This window comes from Nakaseomyces bracarensis (assembly GCF_045282275.1).
Source record: "Nakaseomyces bracarensis strain CBM3 chromosome Unknown Scaff13_0, whole genome shotgun sequence".
In the NCBI taxonomy this organism is placed as follows: domain Eukaryota; kingdom Fungi; phylum Ascomycota; class Saccharomycetes; order Saccharomycetales; family Saccharomycetaceae; genus Nakaseomyces; species Nakaseomyces bracarensis.
The window spans coordinates 2,007,922-2,024,693 of NW_027263959.1; the positions used below are offsets into that span (position 1 = coordinate 2,007,922).

Genomic DNA, 16,772 nt, shown 5'->3' on the forward strand with positions numbered 1-16,772 from the left:
CATTTCTTATAATAACAGTTAAGTAGAACCCGTTTTTTTGATTTGATATGTGATTACTGTATCCGGATTTTTGGGGATTTGTTGAATATTATAGATTGTATTGAAAGTTATGTTATGTTCTCAATTTTTGGATATAAAATATTACGCCGTACGATTCGTTTTGGAAAGCAATAATCAGATAGCATTGTCTTTTCTTTTCGTTCGTATTAGCGATGCTGAGTCAGGGGTGACTCAAATGTGACCTAAATAGGATACTTTCAATTTCTTTTTGCACTTATAATAGAGCCAATGCAATCAAATAATTGAAACTCTTTTTTGAACTGAACAATTTGGTTGTATAGTTAGCCCCAGTAAGTCTACCTATATGCATTTCTATATATCTTAACTTTATTTTTTCTTATTACATTTATCAATTGGAAAAATTGTCCAGAACTATTCAATTAAAAACTGTTCCCAAAAGACAGTTAATGTTTATTAGAGGAGAATACTCAAAACATTTCTTTTAGCTTCAATGAGATCATCAATAATTTTATACTAAAGAAAACATAAAAAAAAAATTAATAAATTGTATGCAATACAATTAGAATAATTTAATATTTCAAATTTTAGCATAATAACAATCAAACGGAAATACGGATAACCCTCTTAGCTTCCCTTTTCCTTTTTAAATGATTGTATATTTGTCAACTAATTGCTGCTTCGTGTTTCACCTATAATGGCATTTGATATGATCTAGAATAAAACGTTACTAAAAGCTATTAGTTGGAGGTCCGCCCACCCTTAACCCATATCTCTGATGCGATACTTAAATAATTCTGATATAAAAACCGAACATTTTACAATGATTTCGATTTTTCAATTAATTAATTCATCTATCTTGTTTCTGCTTATATGTTATCACTATACATATATCAAGATTATAAAAAACCAGTTAACGGATCTAATAAACTAGATTATATCACATCAATAGTTGCTACAGTTAAAAAAAGACTAATCATTAAGAAAAAAATGAAACTCATAAATTTCATATTGTTCTGTAGTGTGACTATTGTTCATGCTTTAGAAGTCGATACACCTACTACTCTAACCGGGGACCAAACATTTAATGATGTAGTTAATATTAACACAGGTGGTTCCTTAACATTGAATGGAGGCAGTAGCTACATTTTTAATGATGCAGTTACCAGTGTTGCCTTTACATCTTTAAATGGTAATTTGGTATTGCAAACGCTAAATCCAATTTCAGTTTTCCAGATGATTGGCCCATACGAAGTGAACAACGGTGGTCAATTAACCATTACAAATCCTAATACACTTGGAGCTACCCAAAATATTCAGATTAATCCTACTTTACTCGAAAACAGTGGGAATCTGGTCATTTCTGTAGGTCATACAGCATCAGATTCAAATTCAATAGTTGAAATTAATCCGGGTACGTTGGTGAATACGGGAACCATAACTTACGATAAGGACGGTATTGTTCCAGAAATCGATCCTCTCGAGAGTGGAAATATATTCACCATCTCTTCTACTAACCCTATTCAAAATTCAGGCGCAATTAACTTCAAGGGGGCAGCGAAATATTACCTAAATGCTCCAGTTACAGGTCCTGGAAATTTAAATGTAAACCAAGGAACTTTGATTATTGATACTGAAAATTTTGAGGGCAATACGGTTAATCTTGTAAACTTAGTGACAGTTGGTGTCGCATTTACACAGACCAATATTCCAACACCAATTAAAATCGAAGGTTTGAGCCTTTTAAGTACTATAACAACGGCAGGAACAGATGGCAGTTTTATCTATAATGATGCGACAGGAATTCTTACCGTAACTACAAGTCTGGGTGTAAACCAGTACAATATCGGTTGTGGTTACTTATTGTCTCTGTTAATAGGCACACCATCTAATATCAACTTCAGTGGAGGAATTATAGATAGTTACACGGTAACTTATACCCAGATATTACCTGTTGATACGACTTGCCAAAATATAGCTTCATCGTCTTCAGGATTACCATCATCGACATCGTCTTCAGGATTACCATCATCGACATCGTCTTCAGGATTACCATCATCTACATCGTCTTCAGGATTACCATCATCTACATCGTCTTCAGGATTACCATCATCTACATCGTCTTCAGGATTACCATCATCTACATCGTCTTCAGGATTACCATCATCGACATCGTCTTCAGGATTACCATCATCGACATCGTCTTCAGGATTACCATCAACGACTTCGTCTTCAGGATTACCATCGTCAACATCTTCGACAGTATCATCATCTGTTTCTTTGTTCTCGTCATTATCCTCAGGTCCTCAATCTTCTGCAGGTACTTCAGCCTCTTCGACATTAGCTTCAAACGTATTGCCCTCTAGCTCTAATGTAGTATCTTCCAACATACCAAACAGCAGTTCTAACAATGAAATAAATACCCAATCGTCCTCTACGTCCTCTAATCAGCTAGGCCCCACATCATCACCTAATGCTCCCACATCCACATCTAATGAAGAAAATAACGCAGGTAGTGGTTCAGGCACTGAAACAACTGCTGGATTAGGTAATAATGAAGCTGCAACCTCGACAAACTCAGTTAATAGTAATGGCGCATTTTCTAGTTCCGCGGTAGAAGGTACTAGTGGATCAGGTACTAGTGGATCAGGTACTAGTGGATCAGGTACTAGTGGATCAGGTACTGGTACTAGTGGATCAGGTGCTAGTGGATCAGGTACTGCTGCTGGTGGATCAGGTACTGGTACTAGTGGATCAGGTACTGGTGCTGGTGGATCAGGTACTGGTGCTAGTGGATCAGGTACTGGTACTGGTGGATCAGGTACTAGTGGATCAGGTACTGGTGCTGGTGGATCAGGTACTGGTACTAGTGGATCAGGTACTGGTACTAGTGGATCAGGTACTAGTGGATCAGGTACTGGTACTAGTGGATCAGGTACTAGTGGATCAGGTACTAGTGGATCAGGTACTGGTACTAGTGGATCAGGTGCTAGTGGATCAGGTACTGCTGCTGGTGGATCAGGTACTGGTACTAGTGGATCAGGTACTGGTGCTGGTGGATCAGGTACTGGTACTAGTGGATCAGGTACTGGTACTGGTGGATCAGGTACTAGTGGATCAGGTACTGGTACTAGTGGATCAGGTACTAGTGGATCAGGTACTAGTGGATCAGGTACTGGTACTAGTGGATCAGGTGCTAGTGGATCAGGTACTGCTGCTGGTGGATCAGGTACTGGTACTAGTGGATCAGGTACTGGTGCTGGTGGATCAGGTACTGGTACTGGTGGATCAGGTACTAGTGGATCAGGTACTGGTACTGGTGGATCAGGTACTGGTACTAGTGGATCAGGTACTGGCGGATCAGGTATTAGTGCCGGTTCTGGGGTAAGCCAATCTCTAAGTCATTCACTTGCAGCCCAGGCTGTTAGTGCTACAAATAGTGTACAACAGTTTGTAACCACTACGTTAAGTGGTACCTCCACGTTTGAGCATACCATATTGACAACCTATATAGGCTCTGGATTGCGGTTACAAATTCAGCTATGCAGTTCAATAGTTGCTATTTGTTTGATGTTGTTCGTAGTTATTTGATCAATAATTACTGTCCCTCATCAACAATAAATCAAACTCCTGACTAAGATTATTTTATCAATAATGGTTCAGCAGTTTCAGCGGTTATAGTTCGTTACATTTTACCTTCCTAATTTTGATTTTTTATTCCTCCTAATTCCGAATTATGAGAGAACTTGCAGTTCATTTATTTTAACTAATATATATACGAATATATACAATTGATTTCTATTTTCATTTTTTTCGAAAAACTCTTATTTTTACCAGATTCCAAAAAGAAACAACATATTATTAAGGGATTATACCCATTTCCAACTTTTCATTTATAGCAGAAACTGAAAGTATTAGATACAGTTTACCTTCTCCAATGTCAATTATTATAATCAACCTACTGACATGAGCCCAATATTTCTTTATTTTGAGTAAATAAATACTGAGGCAAAACTAACACTCAACAAATAGTTACACTGACAAGAATACCCTAATTAAAATCTTCCATATGCTATTAGAGATGCCTCAAATCAATTTCTGTTTCCTTTTTGAATATGTATGTTACTTTTCCCTCATTTTTTTTTTGCCAACCAAAGATAGCTTTTTCGTCCGATCTTCGAGATCATATTTATTTATTTGCCCTTTATTTGATAGCAGATTCTTCTGTAGCTCATTTTCACATCAAGTTTATATGATATATAGCCAACACACTAGGTATTCGTGCTAAATTTCGCTTTATAGTGTTATTTGTTAAGTAGCTCAAGCTACTAAATGAACCGTAAAGTCGCATAGATAGGAAATGGAAACGGTTAAACAACTATTATTAGCTCGTCCTTAATCTTTCTCCTAAGACAATTATTATAGAATGAATTTTGTTTTTATCCGACACCAGCTCGGTATATAAATGAATTGAAAATGGTTTCGAAAATTTTCATAATTCATCTCCTTCTTACAGTTATTCTCCAGTTTATATTAGAAACAAAAATTATTTGTGTATACCTGCAGTATATTTACATTTTTGCCTTCCGTCTCGCTATAATTTCTTTACAGCTAATATTTTGCCTGAAGTATAAGCACGGTAATATCTGCATTTCATACAATTAGTTCACAGTAGGTATCATATGTTAAATGCTGTTCACTCCTTAAAACATATCAAATCGCATCTCTAAGTTTCGTATAACAGCGCATAAAATTTTTTATTGCCTATATAAACTTGTTAGTATGATCAGAAACCGACTAACAATCTTTCTATTTATGAAGTAATAGAATCATAATAATACCATAAATAGCAATCAGTGATTACTTTATACCAGGTCAGTCTTGTTCTTTTGTATATAATAAATTATATAGATATATATCACCGTTTGCACCATCTCTGGGACTTAAGGTTATAAATTTTTCATTTTCCATCTTCTTTTTACAAGAATTTTTCATTTCAGAGATCTTCAGTTTTTTTAATATTGACCTTAATTTGCTTTATGGTAGAGAGTACAAAAAGAAAAATTTAATCAGCATGGTCTCAAGATCAACAAATAATACCCTTAACTGAAGTATTAAGGATAATAATTAAGCAGATCAGTCATCAATCTTTTTTATAAGCCACTTATGTATTTGAAAAATTTCTACATGACATTTTTAACAAATCATTTCTTTTCCATTGTCTCTATATGGGTAATCACAACACATGAAATGCCAGACTCGATTATAATTCAGTTATAATGGGTTACAAAGCAATCCAAAATTCTGTATTGATTCTCAGTATCAACTGATTTGCCTAGAAGAGCAAAGAACTCTATATGTTAGTCATTTTACATATCAAAGATCTATAATGCATGCTGTACAGGACTCTGTTACAAAACAAATATCGTCCTCCGCGGTTATTCTTAGAATGACGTCGATGCGGCGGAAAAAAAAAGTTTTTGCCGTATCGGTTGCTAATGGCTACGAAGTTTTTATTTGGGAATGGGAACCGGGGTGACTAAAATATACCTTTTCTCGACCCAGAAATAGCAAGGCTTATTTTAAGGTTCCTAGTAAGATTCCATGGTGTCTTTACATACTCAGATATTAGGAGTAAAATTTACAAGTTGTTTTTAAATAATTCTGTATATACAGCTACCATTTTTTGCAACACCTTCTATTTGAAAAAAAATCTTTCATAGTTGCAAAGACAATCTATATTAGCTCATTGCCAAGATTTTCCATAGCTCTTGGAAATTTTTAGGGTAAGGTAATTCTTAGCAATTACTTTTTGTATATGTGGTGCTTTGTATCGAATGCTTTGAATATTTCTACCAAGCCATTATAAAAACTAACTGTTCTGACATGAATTTATGAAGTAGGAAATATTAAGCGGATCCGTTATTAAAATTACTTAGTAACAATAACAAACTATTAAACCAAAACTCTAAAAACAATGAGCCTTCTTTTTTCTTTGCCGTATCCTTAATTAGTTTAGTTACAGCTACTACTACACAAGTGATTTGTATAATAACGAATCCTGTTGTAGTTCTAAGAAGAAAATATGATTTCGATGGTAGGTAATTAAATACTGGATATTGTGATATTTAATTTATATAAATATCGGAACTTTTTTTGATATAGAATTTTGAGTTCCCAGTACACTTCCTTTCTAAATATAAGAAAATAATTATAACAACCAAGAATTACTGTTATTTATCTTAGACGAAAAGTGACAGCATAACCAAAATGCTATACCTAAAGTTATTTACACTCTGCTTTTGGGCAGTGGTTAAAGCGTTGGATATCAATAATCCAACGACATTAACTGGTGACCAAACTTTTAATGAAATACTCAATGTTAATCCAGACGCTTCACTTACTTTAGAAGGAGGGAGCAGTTATATTTTCCTCAATAAAACAACTATTTTTAATCCTGGTTCTCTCGATGCTACTTTTAATTCGCAAGCCTATCTATCAACCTTCCAAATGGCTGGTCCATTCGAAGTTTCTAATGGTTGTTTACTAACCATCACAAACCCTAATACCGCCCAGAACATAGAGATAAGCCCAATTGTATTTGAAAATTCTGGAACAATGATCATATCCTTAGCCCACACTGCTTCAGATGAAGGATCAACTGTAAAGATCAGCTCTCAATATATAACTAATTCTGGAACATTAGTATATGAAAAATATGATGGTAATGTTGAAGCTGATCCACTTCAAAATGGAAACATATTTACTGTAAGCTCTTTTAACACTATTCAAAATTCTGGCACTATTAGCTTTGGTGGTGCAGCCAAGTACTACTTGTACGGTCCAATATCTGGCCCTGGTAGTATTGAAATACATCAGGGAACACTAATCATAGATTCCAATCACTTCCAAGGCAACACTTGTAAATTGATCAATACGCTTACCACAATTGCTGCATTTATAAATACCAACAACCCGTATCCAATAAAAGTGGAAGGGTTAAGTGATATGAGCAGTATAGATACAGCAGGCGCTGGTGTCGACTTTACTTATGATAATTTAACTGGTATTCTTACTGTAACTACAAGCTTAGGGGTGAATCGTTATGATATTGGATGTGGTTACATATCGTCACTTTTGACCGGTTCTTCCTCTTCTGTTAACTATAATGGTAATATCATAAGTACTTACTCAGTAACCTATGGCCTAGAAGCACCAGCTGACACTAATTGCCAAGATATAATTCCAACTTCAGCCTTAACATCATCATCAGTTCCACCAAGTTCATCAATCGATCCAGCCACCTCGTCCATTCCAACAAGTTCAGATACAGCCACTTCGCCTATTCCAACTTCAACCTTAACATCATCATCCATTCCACCAAGTTCATCAATCGATCCAGCCACCTCGTCCATTCCAACAAGTTCAGATACAGCCACTTCGCCTATTCCAACTTCAACCTTAACATCATCATCCATTCCACCAAGTTCATCAATCGATCCAGCCACCTCGTCCATTCCACCAAGTTCATCAATCGATCCAGCCACCTCGTCCATTCCAACAAGTTCAGATACAGCCACTTCGCCTATTCCAACTTCAACCTTAACATCATCATCCATTCCACCAAGTTCATCAATCGATCCAGCCACCTCGTCCATTCCACCAAGTTCATCAATCGATCCAGCCACCTCGTCCATTCCACCAAGTTCATCAATCGATCCAGCAACAGCTACATCAATAGATCCAGCTACCCCCTCCATTCCAACAATCTTATCAACTTGGTCACTAAGACGTTCATCTGATATCCCAGCCTCATATCTAGCACCAACAAGTTCTTCTTCTATTTTACAACCTGAAAGCGAACCTTATGTAACTGACCGCCCAGAGCATGTTACACCTGTACCCGGTACAATTAGTGACCATATAACTGATTCAGCACCAACATTTACTTCTAACGGCGTGACATTAACTACATCTCCTAGAGAGGGTGCAGATAGTGACAACAATAATAATTATAGTGATCATAATAATGATAATAAAAATGGCGCTGACGAGGATAACAATGGTAATGGAGGCTATGAATCAGTTTCAGAATCAGACAGTAATGATCCCTCTAAAAATGATGACTATGACAGCAGAACCAATGAAGCCAATAGTCAAACAAGAATAAATAGTGATCAATACGTTGCTCTTTCTAGGAGCTCACCGAAAAGTAATCCAGAAACTATTGATTCTACAGGCATTAGTAATTTCCACAGCCATTCACTTGCAGCTCAAGCTGTCAGCGCCACAAACAGCGCCAACGTGACTACGACTTTATTTGGTACGGATACAGTAGAGAATACAGTTTTGGTTACGTATACAGGTTCTGGATTGAAGGTACATCACCATCTATCCAGAACATTACTTACTACAATTGTTGCTATTTCATTATTAACTACATAAGTAATCACATTTTTGGTGAAGAAAAAGCTACCTATGATGAATTTTATTTTATTTGTTTTCAATTTTCAATATTTTTTTCAAGGCTTATCCTTCCTACATTTTAGATTGATACATTTTTTTAAAGAAAAATCAAAGCAATATCTAAAAACTTAAATATATCGAAACTAATATTGTGTAAATCATCATGAAATTACTTTGTAGCTCTTTAAAATTATAATATTAACTCTGGGAAATCATTACGATTAAGGGCATCTTGTTCTGGCGATGACACTTCACTTAAAATATTAAATATAAGGGAAGTGCAGAAAGTTATAGAAACATGTAGCCCCCCCCTTGTCACTACAGCTTCGTTTTGGTTTGTATTTAGTATTTATGCACCTTTTCCCATTAATCCTTCCCAATATAATGTCCCTCACAAGTTAACACCTTCCTTGTCCGTTAATAAGGGGAGAGAAAAGCAATTTAAATTTTCTGAGGGTCCTTTGAAGTTGTGAGAGGAGAATAATGAATGCCGCACAGAACTCTTTTTGCCTTAGTACCATAGGCACGCGTACCTTTTGAATCAAAGAAAACCCATTTCCCACCTTCCCACGATGTTTCTGCAGGAAACGTTTCCTTCACTCCGGATTTCAACAATGACGTCCCTGCGGAGAAAAAGGAAGTTTAATTTAAAATTACAAAAAGAAAAGCTAAAGATTGTAATTTAAGGAGATATTGACAAGAGAAATCACGTATGCAGCCGCTCCTTCCTACCTTCTCTCCGACCCTTGAAATTATTGCAGCAGAACCATTGTGGGTATTTGAGATATCCGATGCTCCACTAGGTCTCAGCGAATGTTTATAATAAATAATAAGGGTGAGAAAGGCTCTTCAGATATTTCACTCCGGTTGTTGTTACTGCCAGACGTACAGAGGGGGGTTGATGCTTCTGGTATCTGGGACTTCACACAGAAACTAATAAAAAGTTGTATTGAAGTTTTTAGGAGAAGGTTTCCCGTTTAAACTTTAAAGTGAAGAAAAAAAAATATTGATAAAGTATCAGCGTAGAGAATTTCAAATTCCGCGTGTAATTTTATTTATCCAGATATCTTCTTTTCTATTCAACAGTCCCATAATCCTCTAGACCCGCTCTATAGCTCTCTATGCTAGTTTTATAGTGGTTCTATATAGAAGATTACTTATACTCTTAATTGTATATTGATTAAAGGTTGCAGATATACTGAGAACTGAGGGATGTCCAGAAAATAGTCCCTGTTTAAATTTAGATTGTACGGTAATACAAAAATATGAATACCAACATATCTCTATGGGAATAAACAAGAAGAAGTCTCCTTGAATATAACTTGTACAATTTACTTATTTTTATTTTGCCTATTTTACGGTATCCCCTAGTGGTATAATGTTGAAATTCAATAAAATGAAATCAAGTCATCTGGGAGTATTACACTGAGAGGGGGTGAAGGCTATCCCTTATTCTATTTGTTTTTATAATTTTTATTTTTTCTCCTCTTTATATAAATAGGTGATAATCAGTAGAAATATATAATTTTGCTAACCGACATTCGATTAGTGTATATTTAGAAGGAATATTTATGTGCAAAAAAAGTACTAGAAATTTTTGACAAAAAAATGAAATACTTAATATTATTGATATCTCTATTTTTATGGGCATACGCTCAAGATTATGATACCCCTACCACACTGACTGGGGACCAGGCCTTCACTGATGCTGTGCATGTGCTGGGAAGTGGCTCTCTTACTTTGAATGATGGTCAAAGTTACACGTTTTCAAACGCCGTGGCTATCGACTCTGGTGGTTCAATGACAGGTAATGCAGGAACTGGTACAGACTTCACTTTTACAATCGACAGTAGTCAGGATTTTACTAATGATGGCTCCTTAACTATCTCTAACCCAAATGTTAACGGGATAACTCAAAATATTCAATTAAATCCAAATACACTTACAAACAATGGTGATATTCTTATCTCGCTTGGTCACACAAAGTCAGATGGTAGTTCTGTGGTTGAAATAAATCCTAACACGCTAATCAATACTGGCCATATTACATATAATAAATATCCAGGATCCGCAGAAGAACCAAATGATCAAGGTCTATCTGGTAATATATTCACTATATCTTCTGCTGGTAATACAATCCAAAATACAGGGACTATTTCTTTATCTGGAGCTCCAAACTATTTTTTAAAAGGAAGTATAGAAGGTGATACAGGAACGATAGAATTGCCTTACGGAAACTTGATTATATCTGCACCCGAATTTACAGGTAATACAATAAAATATACTGGTCAGGCGTTTGCTACCTTTACCAACACTGGCTACCCAAACCCAATCAAGTTAGAAGGTCTGAGTTACATGACAGCTCTAAACACCATTGGTGATTCTGGTGGCTTCTCTTACGATGTTAATACAGGTATTCTTACTGTTACTACGTCGGCTGGTGTAAACCTATATGACATTGGCTGTGGTTACGATGCTAGCCTTTTTGGAGGTTACGAAGGACCAATGAATGTCCCTGGAAGTGGTTTCTCTAATTTCTATTACGTCATTTACCAAGGATCTGTAACGGATACAGAATGTCCTGTCAGCTCATCCTCAATATCAACATCTTCATCTATGCCAACATCTTCATCGTTGATAACATCCCCTTCATTGCCAACTAATAGTTCTACACCAACCTCTTCATCGTTGATATCATCCTCTTCTTTGCCAACTAATAGTTCTACACTAACCTCTTCATCGTTGATATCATCCTCTTCATTGCCAACTAATAGTTCTACACTAACCTCTTCATCGTTGATATCATCCTCTTCATTGCCAATTAATAGTTCTACACCAACATCTTCATCAGTGATAACATCCTCGTCAATTATAACATCCTCATCAGTTATAACATCTTCATCAGTTATAACATCTTCCTCAGTACTAACATCTTCTACTATTCAAAATTCTACAGCTGTGCCAACATCCTCATTAGTTACAACTTCATCAACCTCACTAACAACTTCTTCTGCTGTTTCCATAACCACCTCAACAGTCTCAGAATCTACTTCACTAATAGAAGAATCCTCAGCTAATACTGTGCAGCCATCTACTATGGGTACTACATCAAGCTCTAATCCAGTTTCCTCCGGAGGTATCTATACCATAACCTCAACCATAGTTCAAACAGAGGCACCAAATAATGAGCAAGGAACTGCTACAGGCAACGAAAGCGGTTCAGGTTCAGGTTCAGGTTCAGGTTCAGGTTCAGGTTCAGGTTCCGGCAGTGGTTCCAACTCTAGAAGCGGCACCATCGTTAACCCAGCTTCTGGCACGAGCACTGCTAGCCAAGTTGGAAATGAATCACAGAGATTGAGTCACAGTCTTGCCGCAGAAGCCAGAAGCTCTACAACAACAAGTCTAGTCACTACTGGTAGTGTTGATCAGTACCTAACCGTCACCTTATCTGACACTGATACAGTCGATCACACCATTTTAACTACTTTTGTGGGAGGGGGCAGCATTAACAAATCTAATGTGATGTTATGTATCTTATCTGGTTATATCTTTTCACTTCTATTTTTATAAACATTTAATTCTTGATTTATTTTAATTTTAATATATTTTAATTTATATTTATGCTCTAGTATGAGGTCCCAATATTTCATAGATAATTGTATTTGATTATGAGTTAGTAGAAGCTTTGAATTAATAATATAACATTATCCATTTGGTCTACTTTAATATTGTACACTGGTAAACGAAATTGTACACTATAAAAATAATAAGAACAACTAATTAATAACTTCACTAGCAATGAATCATATCAATTGAGCCAACATAATATGAAATTTTTATCAAATAATTATTAGATCATTATAAAGCTTTCTATGCAAGGGAATGCAAAGTGCTCAACTTTCATATATCAACTCGATATGGTTTAGACAACTTCTTATATCTAATATAGTTTAATAGTACTATTACTACTACTTCAGAATAAAGAATAAGCATAAGTAAATAATACTAATTAATAATTGAATATCTATCCCATCACGTGATATATTGAAGAACACAATAGAAAATATCAAGCCAACAAAGAAGAAAAAAAACAAAAATACGAAGAATTCCGATTTTGAATAAAAAAAAAGATAATTAATGAAGCTTCAAGAGGGAGTATTAAAATATTTCGCATCAATTAATATTAGATTAAGAGCATTGATAGAGGGTGGAACAATAACTACTTACTACTCTTGTCACTAGAAACTCTTTCTATTTATTACAAGATAGTAATCAAAATATAAAACAAAGAAAACAAAAAAATATAAGTCAAAAGAAAATAATAGGGAAAAGATAACGTGGGCCCAGTTGTTTATATGCTAAAAGTAACAAGAAATACTTACTAATAAATACATTATATTAACAGAAGAAATAGAAGACTATTAGAAAAATAGTGGAGAGGGATACAACTGTGAAGACCTATTATAATAAGATATACTAAATATGGATGCGGATATACCCCCAAATTCAACTTGTCGTATCTGTAGAGGTGAGGCAACGGAGGACAGTCCATTATTCCACCCATGTAAATGTCGTGGTTCGATTAAATATATTCATGAATCATGTTTGCTAGAATGGATAGCGTCCAAAAATATTGACATCTCAAAGCCTAACACAGAGGTAAGCTGTGATATATGTCATCATCCGTTCAATTTCAAGACTACTTATGTAGAGAACATGCCTGAAAAAATACCATTCATTGTGTTAATGAAATCCACACTGAAAACATCATTTATGAGACTGAAGAAAGCCATAGAATTTGCCACAGCCATAGCATTATTTTTCTTTGGATGGCCTTTAGTGTGGAATGCTTTGGGGAAATTATATACTTTTATCTTAGACGGTTCTCTACCGTTCAAGAATGATTTGACCAGAAGTTTACTATTTGGTTTTCCTGAGCAACCCGAACTATATGCCAATATAAAGCTAGATGAAATGACTGTGTTGAAACAGTTATTATGGAACTATAAGTTTACAGGTTTACAAATTGCTCTTATCGTGATATTACACATTGCGTTATATTTCCAATACGATATGATAGTCAGGGAAGAAGTTTTCTCCAAAATGATACTCCATAAAATCGGCCCAAAAATATCAATAAATGACATGAAGGCTCGATTGATGGAGAGATTCCCAATGATGGACGAAGTTATGATTGATCATTTAGCTGAAGCTCTAAGAGCTAGAGAAATTAACAGGAATGACCCTCCACCAGCTGTACCTCAAAATCTAGCTAATAACAACCAAAACATTCATGAACTCGATATGGATAGCGACGGTGAGGAAAATGATCCCGATTTTGTGCCAGTTGATGAAAATGTCAATGAATCAGAATCGGATGAAGATAATAACAACAATCAAGGTTTTGAGAATGGCGAGTTTGTTGACCCATTTAGAGAAAGGTTTGAGGAAATGATGAATCGTCGTGCTCAGAACCAATTTGATAATTTGATTGCACAACAGCAGGAACAGCGTGCCCAAAATGCTATGAATAGACCTAACGCACCTGTGTTTATTCCACCAGTTCAACAAGAAAATGCTGCCAACGATCAAGAAAGGGAAAATGTACCTAACGGTGTTGCAAATGCCGCTAATGCTGATGATGGCGGAAATGTATTATTGATTAACATTAAATTGAATTTTTCTATCATTATCGGTTATTTTGTGATTGGTTCTGTGGTGTGTTCTTTATATCTTCTGCTTGCCTACTTAATTCCTACATTCATAGGTTTTGGTTTGCTAAAATTATATTCAAAGATTATTGAGATTTTCATGAGAGGTGTACTATATTTAGTATCGCTGACCTACCTGGATAAAATATACTTTAATCTTCTAAATTTTATTCCTTTTGGCAACCTTGTCCATGAAAAAATTTTAGTTAATGTCTCTAATGGCTGTCAAACATATTATTTTGCTTACCAAAATAACACAATGAAGAATTCCATGTTTTTGCGCTCTTTGCCATCTATTACTACTTATCTAACTACAATCGCCATCATTGCTGCGGTTTCTGAATTTATTAGTAAAGGATACGGTAAAATGAATGGAATGACTAACAATTTAAAAAGGCAAATATTCCAGATTACATTTGCTTTAAGGTGTACATTTAAAGTATTTACATTATTTTTTATTGAGCTGGCTGGATTTCCTATTTTAGCTGGTGTTATGTTGGATGTTGCCTTCTTCTGTCCTATTTTGCGTTCAAATTCTGATATTTTGTGTATTCCTTATATTTTCAGAGTTTGGTTCCCACTTTCATTTTTTGTCTATTGGATTATCGGAACATTATACATGTATTGGTTTGCAAAGTATATCGGTATGATAAGAAAGGATATAATTAGACCCGGTGTTCTATTTTTCATCCGCTCCCCAGAAGATCCTAATATTAGAATTCTACATGATAGTTTAATACATCCTATGGGAATCCAATTATCAAGGTTATGTCTATCAATGTTTATTTATGCCGTCTTTATTATTGTTGGATTTGGTTTCCATACAAGATTATTATTCCCTATTATTCTAAAATCGAACTTTTTCAGTATTGCTGAATCTTTGAAACCTGATAGTATTATAGATACCAATGCCATTGCTATGTCATTAACATGCTATGCCACTAGATATATTCTTGAAGATAATAGTTTTGTCAAAAAGGCAGTTAAGGACTACTGGATTTATGTTTTCAAGGTATGCGCAAGGAATTTACGTCTATCTTCCTTTATTTTAGGAAACGATGTTGCAACTGAAAGAGGTCATATTTTGTACCGTAATTATTTCTATCAATTATTTGCTTCCCAATCTGCCCAATGGTCAAACCCAGAGCTTTTCACAAGCCCAAAAACGTATGAAGAGGCATCTAGGTTATTCCAAGAAAAACCTAACATCCATGCGTATTTCATTCCAGATGGTATTTTGATGCGTGTCCCTTCTTCAGATATCGTTTCCAGAAGCTATGTTCAAACAATGTTTGTTCCTGTAACTACCGATGATAAATTGCTAAAACCCTTGGATTTGGAGAAAATTAACCAAAGAAACAAAGCTACAGCCGGTGAGTTTGGATATTTGGACGAACAAAATACTGAATTTGATCATTATTTTGTAGTTTATGTTCCACCAAACTTCAGGATGAAATACATGATTTTGATATCTTTAATTTGGTTATTTTCGTCATTCCTATTGATCGGCATTACTGTTGTTTCTCATTTCACTACAAGGTTGTTTTGCCTACCTGTTCAATTATTTGTTCCAACATGGTTAACTGAACAATTTACCAATCATATTAATATCTACTTTGTGTGTATTGGCTCGATCTTCCTTTCTTCTTTAATTCCAAAGTATTACGCGTTTATGAAGCACAGAACTGCTGTAGTTGTTGACAACGAAGATAGTCACGATCATGAAGAAGATAATAACAATTTGAATGAGAGAAGACAAGAAGTTGACGATGATCAATTAGAAGCTGGTGTAGGCTTGCTAAATGCATTGAATGAGTTTAAGGAAACCTTTGCTATTAAATTTTTATTTGGTATACTTGTTATTTCAGTCGACATGATCGTCTCTTTCCTTTCATTTACAATGCTCTTATACCATAGTGTTCAAGTTGTGAGATACCTATTGAGCTTTACCTTTAGTAATCCATTGGAAGATTTCCTCTCTTACTTGAATATGAACAGTATCCTAGTCGCCGATAACAAGTTTGTGCGACTATATCAGCTTCTAATTTCTGCATTGGTATATCGAAAAGCCATGAAAACTTCGGCTATTTTCTTTTCGAACAGAGATAGAAGATTTACAACTTTGGCAAAAATGTTACTCTCTACTATTTTTAAGAAGTCTCTAAAATTCCATTTGATTAACATTGCTTATTTGACTTTACTCGCCTTAATATTCAATATATTGACTAACCCACAAATCATAGAACTATCTGACTTTTCTCAAATATTGTCAGGAAGTATTTTTGCGAAAGAGAAAAACAGCTTAAAAGCCTCCAATTGGACAGTTTTAGACCATTCTTATATGGTTATTTTGATCGGATCATATTTAGGTTATTTACTAGTCAGAGGTATCACATTCTTTTCGAACTGGTGGCATGTTTTGGAGCAGAGAGTTAAGGACAGCATTTATACTAAAGGTAAAAAACTAGAGAATTTAACTGAAGACAATAATTAGATCACAAAATGAAATATCATATTTTATTATTAACAGTTTTAGGTGAGATAGATTTTTTTATGTAGTTAATAGTAATTTATATC

At 35.0% G+C, this 16,772-nt stretch overlaps 4 protein-coding genes across 4 annotated transcripts; all 4 read left to right on the top strand.

The window, feature by feature from the left end:
* Positions 1-891: 891 nt before the first annotated feature.
* Positions 892-3,609, top strand: RNJ42_04918 (uncharacterized protein; the record flags this gene model as incomplete). Its single annotated transcript, XM_071055082.1, has 1 exon — positions 892-3,609. The coding sequence occupies one exon, from the start codon at positions 892-894 to the stop codon at positions 3,607-3,609; it is 2,718 nt and encodes a 905-aa protein (XP_070909775.1).
* Positions 3,610-6,288: 2,679 nt separating this feature from the next.
* RNJ42_04919 (Hyphally regulated cell wall protein N-terminal) lies at positions 6,289-8,463 on the top strand (the record flags this gene model as incomplete). Its single annotated transcript, XM_071055083.1, has 1 exon — positions 6,289-8,463. One exon carries the CDS (start codon positions 6,289-6,291, stop codon positions 8,461-8,463), a length of 2,175 nt encoding a protein of 724 aa, XP_070909776.1.
* Positions 8,464-10,092: 1,629 nt separating this feature from the next.
* On the top strand, positions 10,093-12,054 carry RNJ42_04920 (Hyphally regulated cell wall protein N-terminal; the record flags this gene model as incomplete). Its single annotated transcript, XM_071055084.1, has 1 exon — positions 10,093-12,054. The coding sequence occupies one exon, from the start codon at positions 10,093-10,095 to the stop codon at positions 12,052-12,054; it is 1,962 nt and encodes a 653-aa protein (XP_070909777.1).
* Positions 12,055-12,966: 912 nt separating this feature from the next.
* On the top strand, positions 12,967-16,689 carry SSM4 (E3 ubiquitin-protein ligase SSM4; the record flags this gene model as incomplete). The annotated part of the gene is made up of 1 exon (XM_071055085.1): positions 12,967-16,689. The coding sequence occupies one exon, from the start codon at positions 12,967-12,969 to the stop codon at positions 16,687-16,689; it is 3,723 nt and encodes a 1,240-aa protein (XP_070909778.1).
* Positions 16,690-16,772: the final 83 nt, after the last annotated feature.